Source organism: Megascapheus bottae, chromosome 7, assembly GCF_031878675.1.
Source record: "Megascapheus bottae isolate mThoBot1 chromosome 7, mThoBot2.hap1, whole genome shotgun sequence".
Taxonomy (NCBI): Eukaryota; Metazoa; Chordata; class Mammalia; order Rodentia; family Geomyidae; genus Megascapheus; species Megascapheus bottae.
In genome coordinates, this window is record NC_143515.1 from 22,463,555 (window position 1) to 22,483,554 (window position 20,000).

Sequence of the window (20,000 nt, forward strand, 5' to 3'; positions counted from 1 at the left end):
CCCGCCTGCTCTGCGGCGGAGGCGGCGGCGACGGCGGCGGTATTCTCTGCCTCTCCGCCACCTCCACCGCAGCCTCTCCCCCCGGCCGGCGGCGTTGGCGGGGAGGGGGACAGTAGTGTAGACGCCCGCCCCTGCCTCAGCGAAGGTGAGTTCCCGCCCCGGCGGCGGGGGCGGCCCGGCCGTGGCCCCCGGGGCCCTGCGCGCCGCGTCAGGCCGCGCCCCGCCCTGCCCCGAGCGGGCGACATGGCCGACCGGGGCGCGGCCCGAGTCCTGCGCGCCCCTCGGCGCCCGCCGCCTCGCAAGTGGACTGTGAAGGGTCGAGGGACGCCAAGTGAAGCGGCCAGACCGAGGCCTTCGGACCCGGGCGTCAGGGACGGGGCCGGGCTGGTGAGGGGACACCAGGAAGAGACACGCCAGGGAGGGAGGAGCCCGAGGCGGGAGGAGCGGGGGAGCCTCCATGGGGGTACAGCTCAACATGGAGAGCAGACACCGCACCGCAGGACACCTAGGGAGACGTGGGGTGAGGAACTGGGGTGATCCCGGAGGTACCCGGGGAGCTCTGAAGTTACAGATGTTTTCCAAGGCAAAAGAAGAAGAGGTGAGGGTTGGGGGGGGTTCGGGGGGGGACTCCTTGGAGGTTTTCTAGGCTTTTTGAAGCTGTGATCCTGTAAGACAAGTTCCCGAGGTTCCCAGACCCGTCGGGAAATAGTTGGTAATGGGTCTGGGGTTCAGGATGAATCTTACCCAAGTCACCTGGAAAGAGGGTGTTAGTTAGATCGGTGCAAACAGATTTTATTCCATAATTACCTTTCCAGTTAGATTAGTTCAGACATTTCATTCCATAACTACTTTTCCAAAAGCTTGCTCAGAGATGACTGGGTGTTTTCAAAGGACCATGTGTAAGTATGGAGGGGGAAGGGAGCCCTCAGCGATTACCAAGGGTTAGTCTTTGTAAATGCAAGTGTGTCAGCTGTGTCTGCTAGCTGGGAATTATGTTAGGCTACTGTCCTCTCACAGTGATTGGGAGGGAGGCAGGCCTGCTCCCTAGTACATTTCAAAGGAATGACTAAGAAAGAATTAGGAAATACATGAGCATCTAAAAAGGATATTGGAGGGACTGGGAGTTTGACCTAGTGGTAGAGTGCTTGCCTAACATGCACAAAGACCCGCTTTCTATTCCTTGGTATCCATTCCTTGGTACCACATACACAGAAAAAGCCAGAAGTGGTGCTGTGGCTCAAGTGATACAGCTCTAGCCTTGAGAAAGCCCAAGGATAGTGCCCAGGTCCTGAGTTCAAGCCCCAGGACTTGAAAAAGAAAAAAAGGATATTGAAAAGATTCATAACTGTTAAACTCTTTTATTAGTTAGTGCTTTTAAGCCAGTCAGTGTAGCTCTGGTTCCGTTCCTCAGCACTGCAAGCAAAAGAGGTCAGTCTCATCAGATGTTGGCTACAACAAAACCTTGACTGCCCAGAGCTTTCCCACAAAGTGAAACTAGATTTTCGCAGGACTTGGACTTGGCTTTATTCTGCTGGAGGCCATATTCAGTTTTAGCTAAGTCTCTTTGTACAGGGGGTTTGGAGAGTTTTTATAGTTCACACCAACACATTTCTCATAGATGAAAAAGCCCTTTTTAAAAAAGGTGGGGGGTTGGCTGGTATTGGAGGCTGAACTCAGCTGTCTTCTCCCCCCCTCATCCCCCAAGGCTGGTACTCTACCACTTGAACTAGCTCTCCGTCGGCTTTTTGATGGTTAGGGATATGAGTCCCGTAGACTTTCCTGCCAGGGCTGGCCTGGAATAGCCATCCTCAGATCTCAGCCTCCTGAGTAGCTAGGATTACAGGCTGAACAACGGGAACCCAGCTATTTTTGACCACGCCAATCTAAGATTCTTTAGAGTTCTTACAAGTGCTACACTGATGATGAGGTAAGCCTTTAAGGCAGTAATGGAAATTATGTTAGAACATGAAAGATGATCCATCTGTAGAAGCTCTAAGAAAAGCACTCAGACATAATTTCATAATTTTTTTTAGTATTGTGTGCCCTTTTTCTCCAGAGTGGAAAATAATAGCAGTCAGAATATTACAGATTAATTTAGATTCCTTTTTCCCAGGAGGTTACCCATTAATAACCATAAAAATAATATATACATATATGAGTATGTATATATGCACCTATGTGTGTGTATGTATTTTTTAGGCTAATGCATAATCACATTTCACTTTGGAGAATTGACAAAGGAATCAAAAAGTGAATAGCTCCTTAAAAGATTTTCTTAGGGCTGGGAATGTGGCTTAGTGGTAGAATGCTTGCCTGAAGCCCTGGGTTCAGGTCCTCAGTAGCACATAAACAGAAAAAAGGCAGAAGTAGCCCTGTGACTCTAGTGGCAGAGTACTAACCTTGAGCAAAAAAAGCTCAGGAACAGTGCCCAAGCCCTGAATACAAGCCTCAGGACTGACCAAAAAAAAAAACCAAAGATTTTTGTAAACACAATATATAAATCCCATTAACTAAAAATACTTAGAGATTTATTGCAACCAAATGAGCATCTTCAGCCTGGATTACTAGCCTTGTGCTGAGACTTTAATACCAAACTTTCTGCCTGTCACCAAATATTCCTAAGTAAGCCTGTTGCTGTCACGACTACAAGTTATATTTGGTTTCTATGGCCAGATCTCCAAAAGATTTAGAAACAAGTTCCAAATTACTTCATGGAAAAACAACTTTTTGTCAGATGGCAGCATCAGTTGAAGTTTCTCTCCTCCCTCCCCCCGCCCCCAGTACCTTTGCGTATTAGTAAATGACTTTATAACCTTTCTGGAGTATTTCAAGATGATAAGATTTACATCTTACACGCTAAAAGTGGAGTCATGACTGGTATTAGGTTCTAGCTACATGAAACTTGCTGGACTTGAATTTGTTACTGTGACGTATCAGTGGACTGGCCTGGTGGTTTAATTCAAGAATGATACCCCTGCCAGGAGTGTGGCCTAGTAGTAGAGTGCTTGCCTAGCATGCATGAAGACCTTGGTTTGATTCCTTGGTACCACATACATAGAAAAAGCCAGAAGTAGTGCTATGGCTCAAGTAGAGCTCTCTCCTTGAAAAAGCCCAAGGACAGTGCTCAGGCCCTGAGTTCAAGCCCCAGGATTGGCCAAAAAAAAGAAAAGAGAATGATACCCCTTCTCCTGCCTGTCCCCAACACAACTGGCAATATCTGGAGACATTTTTGTTTTATCAGTAATGGGCAGGAATGGACATGGTAAGCAAGTATAGGTACATCTCATGAATTCTATAAACATCCTAAAATGCCTTTGACAGCTCCACATACACAGTGTAAGGCCATGAACTAACCAGACTTTTAAGATCTTGTATAGCTGTAGTGTTATGAATTATTGTAGCAGTTCTCTACTACTCATTTCCATAGTAAGTCTGTGTACTACAACAGTAATTCAGAAGACATGCAACTTCGGTGTATAATGGCCATCAGATAACATTCAAAGAATAATGAGACTGTCACCAAGTTAAGGCTGAGGTTCTTTGCTACAGTTTAAAAAACAAGTTACTTGAATTATCTCTTGTCATTTCATTTTTAGTCAGTAGCTTTCATTAAAAGTTACAACAAATGGTAGATATTTGTATATTACATTATTTTTTAAACAAGACAGTATATTTCCATTATAGTTATAAAAAGCCTTATTGTCAATTATATCAGATAATAAGGCTGATACTTAACTAGTGAGATGCCATGTTAGGGGATTCTTCCAAAAGTTACCAAAGACTTTTTTTTTTCCAGTCCTGGGGCTTAAACTCAGGGCCAGGGCACTGTCCTTGGACATTCTCAAGGCTAGAGTTCTATTGAGCCACAACACCATTTCTGACTTTTTTCTATGTATGTGGTACTGAGGAATTGAACCCAGGTCTCGTGCATGCTAGGCAAGCACTCTACCCCTAGGCTAAACTCCCAGCCCCAACCAAAGACTTCATGCTGCTAGTTACTTCAGTTCCATTCTCACTTTTCCAGTCCTGATAGAACTATTCAGGCAGGAGACTGAGGCAATATGATCACAAGCTAGAAGTTCAGGACCAAACTAAGCAATGTGAGACACTCTCAAAAAAAAGTTTGTCACATCACTGGCCAGTCTCCCCTATCTCAGGCACAGTTCTAAAACAAAAAACTTACACTATGTACTTAACCTTTTTACCTTGCTGACTAACTCAATGTAATTACATATATTTAAATTATTAGGGGCTGGGAATGTAGATTACTGGCGAGTGCTTGCCTAGCATGCATGAGCCCTGGGTTCGATCCCTCAGTATCACATAAAAACAGAAAAAGCCAGAAGAGGCACTGTGGCTCAAGGACAGTGCCCACACCCTGAGTTCAAGCCCCAGAACTAGCAAAAATGAATAATTTCTTAGCAGGGACTTGCATTTGGTAAGCAAGCACTTTACATGCTTCCAGCATGTAATTTATATCATATATATATATACATATATATATGTATGTAAGTTCAAGGTCTTTCTAGTTCATTTGGGACACTTTAAGGAAACGTTTTGAATCTATACACTGAAATTAAGCTTCCTTTGAAGATATACAATATAATCGAGAATTTTTAATTTCGAAGTAGCTTTTTGTGTTTGCGCAGGTACAAGGGCTTGAACTTAAAGCCTGGAAGCTGTTCCTTAGCTTTTTCACTACAAGGCTGGCACTGTGCCACTTTGGCTACAGCTTTGCTTCTGGCTATTTCTAGTTAATTGGAGATAAAAAAAAAAGTCCCACAGATTTCCTTGCCTGCGCGGGCTTAGAACCTTGATCCTTAGGTCTCAGCTTCCTGAGTATCAAAGTCATGGGTTTTGGTTTTTTGTTCTGCAAAAATTAACACAGACATGACAGAAAACATTAACTGATTTTCCCTGCCCCATTAAATTTTAGTGTATATCATCTCCAATATTGACATATAAGATTAGTTATCAAATTGGTCTTCCAAGGTGTAGCAAACAAGCCACTCAGAGATTCAAGTGAAGCAAGGCATTATCTGGTACATGAATGTTGTTTTTCAGACAGTATTTTCCCACATTAAACAGGACTTGAACTGAGCGCCTGGTCACTATGGTTGAACTTTTTATGCTCAAAGCTTGAGCAACAGCTCCAGTCAACTAGAAATCCTACTCAGTAGTTAGGATTACAGGCATGGGCCACCAGCAACGAAGTGAAAACTTAGAAGTCGCTTCATGTAGTAAATTGTCAATCATCTTCACATTAAACCCCAGAGATTTGTGTAGCTTAGGTGACATTCATGAGAGAGCTATGCCTTATGAAAGAGGTTTGGGGCTTGTTTACTGTTAGTAGTCCTTAGCTGGAGCTAATCTTACTAAGGGAATTTTAAAGATAAGGTCTCAGCAAATACCACTGTGCTCTCTGCTCAGATGTGCAGATTGTCACCCCCCTTCCTCTTCAGGAAAAGTGAATAGACCATGGGCCAGCTACAGTAACTCCCTCCCTGAATTTAATAATACATACTTATTTACTTGTTAGTTTGTTGAGGTATTTTTCTAGTTTTTTTTCCAGCCCTGGAGCTTGAACTTAGGTCCTGACCACTGGGCTTTCCTCAAGGCCAGCACTCTACCACTTGAGCCACAACATCATTTCTGGCTTTTCTATGTATGTGGTACTGAAGAATCACACCCAGGTCTTTGTGCATGCAATACAAGCACCCTACCACTAGGCCAAACTCCTGGACCCATTTTTCTAAAATTTGATTAGTAAATAGAAAGTTCTACATTACTCACCTATCATGAACATTTCTTCTTGAGAAAAGGCTGCATGAAATTACAGATTTGATGTTGCATAATTGACATCTATACTAATCCATTTGTTACTGTATCACAACTGGAGAATTTATATAAAGAGATTTCTCTTGGGGCCGGGAGTTTAGCCTAGTGGTAGAGTGCTTGCCTTAGCATGCGCAAAGGCCCGGGTTTGATTCCTCGGTACCACATACATAGAAAAAGCTGGAAGTGGTGAAGTGGCTCAAGTGGCAGAGTGCTAACCTTGAGAAAAGCCCAAGGACAGTGCTCGGCCCTGAGTCCAAGCCCCGCGACTAGCAAAAAAAAAAAATATTTCTCAAAGGCTGGGACATTTTGTAGCAAGTTACTGGCATCTGCTTTTGTTTAGAGGGGGTGGTGGAAACCTTACATCGTTCCATTGCAGAAGGGGATGGGGGGAGGAGAGGAGAGACACCAAACTGCCTGCCTTAAGCTCTCATATAGTAGACATTATTCCACATATTAAGGTGATATCTCATTACCTAGATACCTCCCATTAGGCTCTACACCCCAACAATATTGCATTGGGGATGAAGTTTCCAGCAGATAGTTTGTGGGGCACATAATTTAAATCATGATAGCATCTTATTTATAAACCAAAAACAATGTGTAAAATAAAAAATGGGCAGAGGCATCAGTCATATGGCTTGAACTCAGGGCCTGGGCATTGTCCTCGAGCTTTTTAACCTAAGGATGGTGCGTTACCACTTTGAGCCACAACACTACTCCTAAAATAAATTTTTAGCCTTTAGGAAGACATAGAGACTTCAAGTGTAACTAGTAATTTTGCTGTAAATTACTATGATTAAAACCTTTAGCAAAAGTTCTACAATTGGGCTGGTAGTTTGACCTACTGGTAGAGTGCTTACTAATCATGCATGAAGTCCGGGGTTCAATTCTTGGTACCTCATACACAGAAAAAGCTGGAAAATGGTGTTGTGGCTCAAATGGTAGAGTGCTAGCCTTGAGAAAGCCCACGGAAAGTGCTCAGGCCCTGAGTTCAAGCCCCAGGACGTTCTAGGATTTGGTATATAAATATGATTGGCCTTAGCTGGCACTGGTAGCTCATACCTGTAATTCTAGGTACTCAGGAGGCTGAGCTCTGATGATTGCAGTTCAAAGCCAGCCCTGGCAGGAAAGAGTCATCTCCAATAAACTACTCAGAAAAAGCTGGAAGTAGCACTGTGGTTCAAGTGGTAGAACACTAGCCTGAGCTCAAAGCACAGGGACAATGCCCAGGTTCTGAGTTCAAACCCTAGGACTGATAGGTATATAAAGTTACATGTATACAACTAGCTTTGAGGAATTTATATGAGCTTTGTTTAGTGAAATTCCTAGGGTCAAACATTTGTACCAACTGGGAGAAGGTTGCCTACCACAGGTAAAGGTAGTTTGTGGTTCCTCTCTGATTTTTAAGGCAATTGTAATGGATAGTCACCTTTTAGTATCTGCAAGAGATTGGTTCCAAGCTCCTTTACAAGTTCTAAATCCTATAGTTATCAAGTCCCTTCTGTAAAGTAGTTGCATATAATCCATGGACATTGTCTCATACAGTTTAAATCACCTCTAGATTACTTATAATACCAAATACCATAAACAGTTGTTACATGGCATTACTTAGAGAAAAAGATAAGTATGTGTTCAATCCAGACATGGTTTTTTTCCTCCCAGGCTTGAACTCAGGGCGTGGGCACACTATCCTTTGGCTTTCTCAAGGCTCACACTCTACCACTTGAGCCACAGCACCAATTCCAGCCTTTTCTGTGTACGTGGTACTGAGGAATCCAACCCAGGACTTTGTGCATGCTAGGCAAGCACTCTACCACTAGGCCACGCTCCTGGCCCAGACATGATCTTTGTTTCTATTTTCTGTTGACTCAAGGTTTGTGGAACCCATAAAGGGCTTACTGTGGCTAAAATCATACACAGTATGGGCTATATTTCTTGATATTACATAAAAGATGGGTTTTCTTGGCCCATCTTACAATATTGGTACCCAGATCATTTCTATTGCTACCCCAATTAATTTTCCTTCAGTGGTATAGTTTGGACTAAATAAAAGCTACAACCAGCCATGGTAATACACACTTGTAATCCCAGACTACTTAGGAGTCTGAAACAAGAAAATGACAAACTTGAAGCCCAGAACAGGAGTTTGGCCTAGAGGTAGAGTGCTTGCCTAGCATGTATGAAGGCCCGGGTTCCATTCCTTGGTACATATACATAGAAAAAGCTGGAAGTGGTGCTGTAGCTCAAGTGGCAGAGCTCTAGTCTTGAGAAAGCCCAAGGACAGGGCTCAGGCCTTGAGCTCAAGCCCAGGACAGGCAAAAAACCTTGAAGCGCACTGAGCAACTTGGTGAAATGTTGTCTCAAATTTTTAAAAAAAGACTGAGCATGTATCTTAGTAATAGAGCGCTAGGCACTCTATAGATTTCATCCCCGAAGCTACAGAAGAAAAAAGTTAACCATGTGAAATATTAGAAGCTTCTAAATATTTTCAGATTTCCATTTGAACAGTAAGCCATTACTGTAGAGCCTGGTAATACAGCACTTGACAAATTAAGGTTTGAGGTAATATATGCAATGATAGTAACAATCTAGTATTGAGAATATTACCTTAAATGCTTAGTATGATCATCTATCTTTCCTTTATTTTCCTCCATAGATACCATATTGAGTAAACAAAGACTGAGCTTTGTATTGAAGGCATCTGGAATAGTGCTACAGTTTGAATAGTAAAAGATTTCACATTATGAGGTAGGTTGAAATAGAAGATGTCCTAAAGAAGTGTTTAAATGTAGAACTTCATACATGCCATGTTACATAATCCTTACAAGGGACCCCCAAATGGGATGGTATTGCCTTTCAATGAATGAAGAGGCTAGCTCGGAGGAAAACAACTTGACTTACCTTTGGATTTAATTTTAAGTCTTTGTAACTCTTAAGTTCATTTTCTTCTCCCCACATCCTTCACTATATCCAGAAAGCCCGTGTATCTATCCTTAGTTGTTATAGTAAATATAGATGAAATAAAACTTGAAAAGGAAAAAATAACAATCGAGATAAACACGCAGACATTTTTGCAGGAATTGAACACAATATATAGCAATCTTGTTCTTGACTTAGCTCTTTTATTTTTTTATTTCTTTTTATTTTTTATTTCTTTTGCCAGTCATGGGACTTGAACTCAGAGCACTGCCCTTGAACTTTTTCTCAAGGCTAGAGCTTTACCACATGAACCACAGCACCACTTCCAGCATTTATCTATGTATGTGATACTGAGGAATCAAATCCAGGTCTTCATGCATGCTAGGCAAGCACTCTTACACTCCCTGCCCAGCTCTTTTATTTTTTAAGACTTGGAATTTGAGGGTGTTTTTTACATTTATTGTTATTACTAAGGAGTTGTATAGAGGAATTACAGTTCCATAAATCAGGTAATGAGCACAATTCTTGGACAGTGTCAACCATTTTCCTTTCCCAGTTTCCTCCTGTCCTTTCTGACAGGTTGTATAGTGTATATTGAATTCTGTGACTGCATTTGTTCACCTTTCATTCCTGTACCCTCCTTTTTGTCCTCCTAAAACTACAGAAAATAAATGATCAAAAACAATACCAACAACAAAAAAAAAAACTGACTCAAGCCAAGGGGGAAAAAAAAGGAAGTGATAAATTCAAATGGCATTTTAAAAAATTAGAGAATTATAGAAAGAAAAATGTCCAGCTGTTACCCAAAAGCAAAAATCTGATTCCTCATCTAGTGTTCTTGCCCTTAAAATAGTATGGCCTCTCATTCCATTTCCCATATACTGGTCTCCTGAGAAAGAATTATCTTTTGAACCCTGCTACCATCTATACTATCCTGTCTTTTCCTACTCTGCACTCTTCATGCTCTCCAGAAGTACTAGATATATTAAATGAAACATAAAGCCAGCTGTGCTGGGTTTTTTGCTGTTTTTTTTTAATGGTGTTTGTGTCTCTTTCTGCCTGACTTGTCCATGCATTCCAGTACTGGGGCTTGAACTTGGGGCCTGGGTTCTATCCTTGAGCTTTTTTTGCTGAAGACTAACATTCTACCACTTGGAACCACAGCTCTGCTTTCAGCTTTTTGTGATTAATTAGAAATAAGAGTCTCTCACTTTCGTGCCTGGGCTGGCTTTAAACCATGATCCTCAGATCTTAGTTTCCTGAATAGCTAGGATTATAGATGTGAGCTACTTGCACCCAGCTCAGCTATCCTGTTCTTTTTTCTTTCTTTCTTTTTTCTTTTTTTTTGGGGTGTGTGTGGGGGGTGTGGGGGGTAGAGATGGGGCTTGAACTCAGCCTGGGCACTGTCTCTGAGCTCTTCAGCTCAACGCTACCTACCGTCCTACCCCTGGGCTTGAGCATTGTCCCTGAGCTCTTCAGCTCAAGGCTACCACTCTATGCTTGAGCCAAGCCTCACTGCCATTTTCTAGGGATTAATTAGCGATAAGAGTCTCAGGTTTTTTGTGCCCAGTTGGCTTTGAACCTTGATCCTCAGATCTCAGCCTCCTGAATAGCTAGGATTACAGGCGTGAGCCACCAGGTGGCTCCAGCTATCCTGTTCTAAAGAGCTTGTCTAGTTTTACCCATTTGTTAATCTTGACAGAAACTGAATTTTAGTTCATATATGTATGACAATAACAATTACAGTCAGATTAAGTGGATTCAAGTGTCAACCTTACCATTAGTTGCTGGGCAAGTCATTTGTAACGCTTTTTTCAGCCCAAGATTAGTGAGAATTATATTCATAGGGTTCTGCGATACTTAAGTGCCACTAATTTCTTTTTTAGTTGGGGGGGAGGTCCAGGAGCTTGAACTCGGCCTGGGCACTGTCCCTGAGCTCTTCAGCTTAAGGCTACCACCCAACCCTGAAGCTAAGCCCCACTTCCCATTTTCTTGAGGGTAATTAGAGATAAGAGTCTCAGGTCCTTCTGTGCCCTGGCTGGCTTTGAACCTTGATCTTGGATCTCACCCTCCTGAGTAGCTAGGATTACAGACGTGAGCCATCATGCCTGGCACCACTAAATTTTTAAAATAGCTTTTATGCTATTTAAAAATTTTATAAAGTTAATATCAATGTAGAAAATTACATATAGATAACCAAAAAAAGACATAATTGTGTGCAGAATGTGTTTCTCCCTTTTTCTCATAGGACATTTTAGTTATTCTTGTGTTATCAGTTTTAAATTCATTCAGACATTTTCTGTTAGATCTTAAACCCATTGAGGTTCATTCATTTTCCTACTGGCAATAAGTTTGGAGATAAAACAGTGCAAAGCTGTTGTGACAGTTCTACAGTGTCATCAGAAAGGGCCAAGCCTCTTCAAACCTGAGACAATGAATGAATGAATGAATGAATGAACTCCAACCATGGGCTCTCATTCACGAAGCAGGAGCTGGAGCCCTCTTGGTGTCCTATACAGCTTTCTTACTTAACCAGAAGTTTCTCACTTGGCCATATATAGCTGCTTTAAGGATAGTCAGAAAATGTAGCCTTTTAACTAGATACTGCATATTTTACCAAAGAAGAAAAAGAGTATGTCACAAATAGGAACATAAAATTTATTAGCTTCTAAAACAAGCTGTCAGCACTTAAGAGTCCCAATAAATCTGATTGCTCAGACTTGCAATCCTAGATACTCAGGCAGCTGAGAAGGGTTGTTATTTGAGGCTAGTCCCTAGAAAAGAATTAGTGACAGTCTATGTCAACAAATAAGCTTGGTGGTACACACCTAAGGGCCCAACTACAAGACAGACCATAGGGAGGAAGTCTGTCCGAAAAATAGCTAAAGCAAAAATGGCTAGGGACATGTCTCAAAAGGAAGGCTGCCCAACAAGTGTAAAACATTGAGTTCAAACTCCAGTACCACCAAAAGAAAAAAATAAAAGTAATGAGCCAGGCATGGTGGCTCATGCCTAGAATTCTAGCTGCTCAGGAGCCTGAGATCTGAGGATCCTCAAAGTCAACCCCAGACAGGTAGTCTGTGAGACTCTTATCTCCAGTTAACCACCAGAAAACCAGATACAGCGCTGTGGATCAGGTGGTAGAGTGGTATCCTTGAGCAAAAGAGGTCAGGGACAATGCCCAGGCCCAGAGTTCAAGCCCCACTACCAACCAAAAATAAATGGAAGTTAGGTTTTATGGTTGTAGCATTTCTACTGAAGCTGATATTTGAAACTATGTGCTTATTAAACTCTTGGTTCAGATCAAACATTGAAATTTATGAATTCTGTTTTTAAGCTCGGGTATAAGTTTAGGATAATTTATTTTTTAATAAAATGTATTAAGTATATAACAAAGGTAGAAACATACTCAAAAAGTTAGGCTTTGTTTTAAATTTATAGGAAGCAAAATGAAAATGAAACTAGGTTTTGTGAATTTTGGGATGATTGGCGTATGTTGATTATGTAGTAATAAAATTAGGATTATCTAATCTTTATAACAAGATTGTGCTTGGTTTCAGGTGAATAGAGTATTGGACAAAAATAGATGTTGTAATGTCTGCATCATGATGTTTTAGCTCCCTGGTTGTTGCACAGGCTCACTATTTACACAAAGTTCATGTAGAAAAACTGAAGCAATTAATGGGTGAATATGATCAGATTTCTCCACCACGCTCTTGGCCTGATAAGGGTAAGGTTTAATTCACCTTTTCATATCTGTGCCAGCTGTGGTCTTTTGGGATTGGCATCTTTCATTTAGCATAATGTCTTCAAGGTTCATCCATGTTATGCTACATATCAGTATATTATTCCATTTTATTATTGAGTAATATTCCATTGCATGAATATAACTTTTTGTTTGCCAATTACCAGTGAATGGACATTGGGATTGTTTTGACTTTTTATCACTGATAATACTTTTTCATTGTGTTTTTACTTCACTATTTGGCTTATCAGTTCATCTACTGATTGATATTTCAGTTTTTCTTCTTTATGGGGGGGGCAATTACAAATAAAATTAATATGAATGTTCATGTTTGGGGGGGAGTAAATATGTAGTAGTATAACTGGATCATTTGGTAAATGTGAAACTGCCAAGCACTTTTCTGAAGTGTTCTGCCATTTTACATTCCCACCGGTAATATATGAGAGTTGCAGGTGCTTTACCTCCTCACTAAGTACTGTCAGTCTTTCATTATTTCATTCATTCCAGGGAGTTTGTGGTGACACTTATTTTGTCCTTAATTGACATTTACTTGACAACTAAAAGTCTTCAACATCTTTTAATGGCTTTTGGTGGGGGGGTTGACATTTGTATGTGGGGGGGGTGTTTGTAGTGAGATTTCAATTCAGGGCTGAGCACTGTCTCAGCATTTTCATTCAAGGCTGGTGCTCTACTACTTAAGCCACACTTGTTGTTTTTTGCTGGTGAAGTGGAGACAAAGAGTCTCGAGGACTTTTCCTGCCCAGGCTGGCTTTAAACAATTCTCAAGATTTCAGCTTCCTGAGAAACACAGATTGCAGATATGAATCACCAGCACCCAACTCTTTTCTGAAATATTTGTTAAAATATTTTGCCCAAATTTTAATCAAGTGTTTGTTATACTATTTGTTAGTGTCCTGTGCATAGTTTTTATGCTATTTTTTAATTCATCAAATTAGGATTTGTTTAGACTTTTCATCCCAAATTTCCAGAAAAATATCTGGTTGTTAATGATTTTAGAGTGCTTTGTCAGGGTTATTTTTGTTAAAGGCAATCAATACTCAGTTCTATATGGGTCTTTATGAGTTTTGGAGATAAAACATATCACCGGAGTTGTTCAGGACATTATTTGATAGTAAGTATAATTTTTATTCTATTTTTACTGTTTTAAGATTTGATATAGGGGAAAGAGAATCAGGCATAGTGCTGCCTCCTACCCCCAAATGAAACAATTTCTTGAGTTTGTTTTCTACATCAATTCTGTCTCCATTACATTCATCCATTTTCTTCTCCATTTCCTCCTTTAGCCCTCTCACAGTACTTTGACAGAACAAACCAGAAACATTCTAGAATGCTTTTTCACCAATCAGAAGTAATGGAATGAAATCCAACTGCTGTGTAATAGATGCAGAACTCTATTCTCACATCTTCCCTTGTGTCCTAAATCTGAGAGTAGTTTCTATCCTGTAGCTGAATCACATTTCTAACATCCCAAGCATTTTACAAACATCTTTTCGTTTTTAAACCTTAACAGTACTATAGTCAGGTAAGTATGTTTAGTTTGAGTAAAGTGAAGATCTCAATATGAAATTACTTTGCCATGGTTCTGTTACTTCTCTTAGAAGACAATATACAGAAGAGTGATTTATTAGAACCTCCGTAATTATCTAAACACTCAGGTTCAGATACAGATGTTGTGTGTGTTATTCATTCATTGCTGCATATCTTACATGACAAGTACTTTTTGCTATTTCCATGTACATGTTTTTCCCTCCTTCAGAAGGGCAAAAGTTACTGATGGGTGGCCTGGCAAATGTCTGACCATCCCCATGCTACCTTATGGAATATATTCCAATAACCAACTTTATGCTGCAGTAGATTTTAAATTGTTTCATTGTTTTCTGAAGCTCTTGTTAAGAGCTAAGAATTACTCAGAACAAAATAATTTAATAACTAGGATTTTCTCCCATCTTCTCTACAGAGAATCCCTTTTTGTCAACCTAATGAAGCATTCAATGAAGTCTTCTGACTCTTTTCAAGATGAACTTGAAGACTATATTAAAGTACAGAAAGCCAGAGGCTTAGAGCCAAAGACTTGTTTCAGAAAGATGAGAGATGACTGTTTGGAAACCTGTGGGTACAGAGAAGAAGTCGAGTCCAGGCACAGGTACAGAATGTTTGATCAGAGATTCCCATCTGGAACTGTGCAGTCATATCCAAGATCATGCAATACTTCACAGAAAGTGGAAAACCAGTTACCTCAGTGGTTGCCAGCTCAGGACAGCAGGCTGAGACTAGATTCTCTGAGCTACTGTCACTTCGCCAGGGACTGTTTCTCAGAAAAACCAGTACCCCTGAACCTTAGTCAGCAAGAATATAATTGTGGTCTATACAATGTAGAATCTGGAGTTCCCAAACACCTCTCCACAGGATACAATACTAGTACCCCTCAATGTAGTCATAAACAGATGCATCACAACAGAAAAAGGCACCCAGAGGAAGGCAGAGAAAAACCAGAGGAAGAACGGCCTAAGCATAAGAGGAAAAGAAGTTCTGAGGAAATGGATTTAGACAAACACAAAAGCATCCAAAGAAAGAAAACAAAAGTGGAAACAGAGACTGGACAGGTCAGTACAGAAAAGCTTAAGAACCGAAAGGAGAAAAAGAGCCGAGATGTAGCCTCTAAGAAAGAGGATCGTAAGCGTAGAAAAGAGAAAAAGGAACAAGGCAAAGAAAGGACAGAGGAGGAAATGCTGTGGGATCAGTCTATTCTCGGATTTTAAAAGCTCTCTGGTTGGTTCTCCTGAGGTTTGATTGAAAGAATTGAGGAGCTTGGTTCTGTGATACTCATATCACTTATCTTATTTGAACACACTTGTAACTAAGGCCAGGTGAACAAGAAGTATTTAGTATGCTTGGTCTCCAACATGGAAATTACTTTTCCTTATTTTCCAAAAGCATTTTAATGGTTTTCTTACATGCAATGTCCCTTTTTGAGGGTGGCTCTGCTTGTATTCATCAAATTGCTGTGATGGTGGAATTAATTTCCTTGATAGATGATTTATTTTAAAATGGAGGATTAATAGACTGCAGAATGTTTCTTGGTTGGGTTTGTTTTCATTTTGAATTGGACATTTTAATGTTCATTGGTTTTCTCTATGAAGCAAATTAGATTTTTTTTTCTTTGTTAGATCTAATTTGCAGTGTATTTTGTAGACTGGAAAGTGAGAAATGAAATATATAATAAAAAATAATAAGCTTATCTTGCATAGAGTTTTAAAAGTTTAAAAGTATCATACAAAATCAGTTTATATTCTGGAAATGTTTATAATAAAGTGTTCTAATTTCTGAATATTACTTTGTGTCAATAATCTGTTCCTACCACCAATGATTTTCTTTTGGAAGGAGAATTAGCATTTATACTGTAGTATCAAAGTCTTTCCAGTTGGTTACACTTCAAATTTGTAAAATTTCTTTGTCGAGGCTGGGCTCCAGTGGCTCATGCTTGTAATCCTAACTACTTAGGACACGTAGATCTGACGATCATGGTTTGAAGATAGCCCAGGCAAGAAAGTCCATGAGACTTTTACCAACAATTAACCACTAGAAAACCGGAAGTGACACTGGCTCAAAGTGATAGAGCACTAGCCTTGAACTAAAAAATAGCTCAAGGACAGGGCTCAAGCCCTGAGTTCAAGTTCCGGGATGGGAAAAATAAAATTCTTGTCTGCTATATGAGACTTATTACTCATCTTTCAATGCAGGGGTTTTTTTCTTATTTTTGTTTTTGTAAAGGTAATGTTAAAGAGGAGTTACAGTTAATATAAGTCAGATAATAAGTAGATTTCTTTTCAAACTGTGTCATCCTCATTTTTCTCCTAGTTTTTCCTTCCCAACTCTCCTCCATCACAAGTAGCATAGTTCATTTTCTACATAATCTAGTGAGTTTCGCTGCTGCATTTGTTCATCCTTTGTCCCACCATTTCTGTGTTCCCCCTTATCCTTCCCCAAACAGGTAAACTTATATACAAGACAAAAGATACAGAAATAGTCAGACACCCATGGCTCATACCTGTAATCCCTAGCTATTCAGGAAGCTGAGATCTGGGGATTGTAGTTCAAAGCCAGCCTGGGCATGAAAGTCCGTGAGACTCTTATCTCCAATTAACCACCCGAAAACTGGAAGTGGTGCTGCAGCTCAAGTGGTAGATGTACTAGCCTTGAGCTAAAGAGCTCAGGGACAGCACCCAGGCCCAGAGTTCAAGCCCCACGATGGACAAAAAAATAAATAGGTCCAGAAATCAAAAACAGTGACCAAGGAGAAAAGGGAAAAAAAGTAAAATAACATAAACCCTCTTGTTTCCATTTCTTGAAGTTCATTACAATAAACATCATTATGTGCACATAAAAAATGATTATATGCATATAGCTATTGAGCCTAAGAATAGCTTCCTTTGATCTCACTGTGTGAGTCTAGAGTCCTGTTTAATTTATCATACACAAATGTATTTTGTTGTCTTTTTTATCATCCACTGTGTTTACTTGTAGATTTATAAGCACTTTCAAGTAGATTTCAGTCAGATTTTTAGGCACAATGAATGAATGAAACCGTGTAACCCATGTTTCTTTGGATCTGGCAAAACTTAATATAATTTTTTCCACGTCTTCCTATTTTCTTATGGATGGGCAATATTCTTTCTTATGGAAGCATAGAATTCCACTGTGTATATATATATACACCACATTTTCTTGACCCATTTATCTGCTGAGGGGCATCTGGTTGATTCAGTTGGTTAACAATGCTGAATGCTGGGCCGGGAGTTTGGCCTAGTGGTTAAAGTGCTTGCCTAGCATGCATGAAGACCCGGGTTCAATTCCTCGGCACCACGTACATAGAAAAAGCCGGAAGTGGTGCGGAGGCTCAAGAGGTAGAGCTCTATCCTTGAGAAAGTCCAAGGACAGTGCTCGGGCCCTGAGCTAAAGCCCAGGACTGGTAAAAAAAAAAAAAAAAAAAAAAAATGAAGCCAGGTTCTGGTGGCAAAATCAGAATCATAAAAAATTGGGGGCCGGGAGTTTGGCCTAGTGGTTAAAGTACTTGCCTAGCATGCGTGGAGACCTAGGTTCGATTCCTCGGTACCACATACATAGAAAAAAGCCGGAAATGGTGCTGAGGCTCAAGTGGTAGAGCTCTAGCCTTGAGAAAGTCCAAGGACAGTGCTCAGGCCCTGAGCTCAAGCCCAGGACTGGCAAAAAAAAAAAAAAAAAAAAAAACCAATGCTGAATGCAATGTCCTAGGGCTTGAACTCACAGCCTGGATACTGTTCTTGAGCTTTTTCAAAGCTAGTACTCTACCACTTGAGCCACACCACCTCTAATGGCTTTTTCTGTGTATGTGGTACCAAGGAATTGAAGCCAGGGCTTCCTGCATGTTAGGCAAGAACTCTAGGCCACATTCCCAGCCCTGAATAAAATTTTTTAATGTAGAATTATGGCTGACTTAAAAATTTTACAAAAAGAAAGTAATTTACAAGAAATAAAATTTTGGCCCTGGGTTCAATTCCTTGGTACCCCAAACACAGGAAAAACCGGAAGTGGTACTATACCTCATATGATAGAGTGCTAACCTTGAGAGAGCTCAGGGGCAGTTCAAGCCCCAACATTGGCAAAATAAAATCTCATTACATTGTTGTATCATGGCAACACTGTAAGGATATTCTGCAGGATACCAAGGTTCTGTGATTTCTTCAAGTCACCAGTTACCAGCACAGAACATTAAATCTGTACTGAATATATCATGAAAATATGAAGAGATCATTTTGTAATATTAAAGTCATAGAAATTAGCAGGAATAATTATAAGTATTGATACTGATGAGTAAGCCACTTGACTTCAAATACTTCAGGACAAACTTTTTCCCCTAAAATGTGACAGGACTTTCAACTCCATTTAAATTCAAACAGAAAAGGTATGTAAAACTGGTTGAAGCTAAGCCTTCTTTTAGTTCTTGTTTGAGTCACATTTTTATCTGTAAGACCCTTTGAAATATAGCACTTTCAAGAGAGCAGAAACTAAGTCAAATGGAAGACATAAGATTCTGCCTGCACTTAGGGAAAAAAAAAAAGTAAAAAAAAAAAATATAGCTTGAAGCTGAGCTCTAGAGACTCCAATCCTAACTGCTCAGGAGGCTGAGATCTATAAGCATGAAAATTTGAAGCCAGGCCAGCAGACAAATCTTGAGAGAATTGTCTCAATTTACCAGCAAAAATGCAGAAGTTGGCGCTATGTCTCAAGTGGAAGAGAAGCAGCTTTGAGCAAAAAAAGTAATGCAAACCCTGAGTTCAAACCCAAGAACTGGAAGAAGAAAAACCACCCTAGATCTTGAAAAATGAAATTAACTGGCCTAAATATAAACATTGAGAACATTGTGTTTACACAGTTCCAGGAACTGGAAAAAAAAAAAGAGGGGGGAGGAGACAGTCTAGGTGATTTGCTGATGAACAGATGAAGCCCACCAATCAAAGGACAATCTCAGCTCAACACAGAGCGCCCACCTCACAAACCATAAGACCTAGTGTGCCACAAAGATAAAGGGTAATCTCAAGCCATGGTGGGAAGGACCACAACAGCAGTGACAAGGGATGAGTCTCTGAGGGCAACTGATGCACAGGTATCTGAGGAAAGACCACAAAACTAGACATCAACAAGAATCAGATCCCAGTTATAAGAACAGGAATGGGAAGTATATGTCTAGTAGAGAAAACACTAGATTCAAAAATCCTGGCTGGACGTGGGGCCTAGCACTTGAGTGCTTACCTAGCATGCATGAAGCCCTGAGTTTGATTCCTCAATAACACATACACAGAAAAGGCCAGAAAGTGGTGCTGTGGCTCCAGTGGTAGAGGACTAGACTTGGGAAAGTTCAAGGACAATGCCCAGGCCCTGAACCTAAGTTAAAGCTCTGGGACTGGGGGGGGGGAGGGGGGGGGAAGTCCATAAGTAAGAACACAATACCTATTTAGCTTGAAAGTGCACTCTGATTTATCCTTGGGGCAGTGAGAAGCCATTTCAGAATATGGGGGGCTGGATGGCAATGGCATACTTAAATAAGATCTTTATCTTGTTCTTTTCAGATATAAAGTTTCTAGTGAAACAAGACAGGACTGTAGGTATAAAAACACAAAAGGATACAAAAGCCAGAGTAGAGCCATGAACCAATGGATGTGTACTTGATATTCATTTCAGAGGAGCGTGAAATGCAGCTATTTCAAGGTGGTGTGGGGGCACACACACACACACGCACATGCCGGTAGTAGGGCTTGAATTAAAGCCTCTGTGCTCTCCCTGGCTTTTCCACACAAAGATGCTCTACCCGTTCAGCCGCTCCTCATTTCCATAGGAGACATTTAGTTTAGTGTGTGGCATTGAAGAAAAATGGTAACTGGGAAACAAGTACAATACCCTCCTCGGCTTGCACAAAATCAGTTCCAGGTAAATCATACAT

General features: G+C 40.5%; 1 protein-coding gene across 2 annotated transcripts; it reads left to right on the top strand.

Moving 5' to 3' along the window:
- On the top strand, window positions 1-15,820 carry Krcc1 (lysine rich coiled-coil 1). 2 transcript variants are annotated; one of them, XM_090336529.1, is made up of 4 exons: window positions 1-145; window positions 8,495-8,586; window positions 12,318-12,487; window positions 14,481-15,820. In XM_090336529.1, the coding sequence occupies exon 4, from the start codon at window positions 14,503-14,505 to the stop codon at window positions 15,280-15,282; it is 780 nt and encodes a 259-aa protein (XP_090192655.1). In that variant the 5' UTR covers window positions 1-145; window positions 8,495-8,586; window positions 12,318-12,487; window positions 14,481-14,502; the 3' UTR covers window positions 15,283-15,820. The 2 variants fall into 2 exon arrangements, with proteins under 2 accessions (XP_090192655.1, XP_090192654.1); XM_090336528.1 differs by lacking the exon at window positions 12,318-12,487.
- The last annotated feature ends 4,180 nt before the right edge of the window (window positions 15,821-20,000 follow it).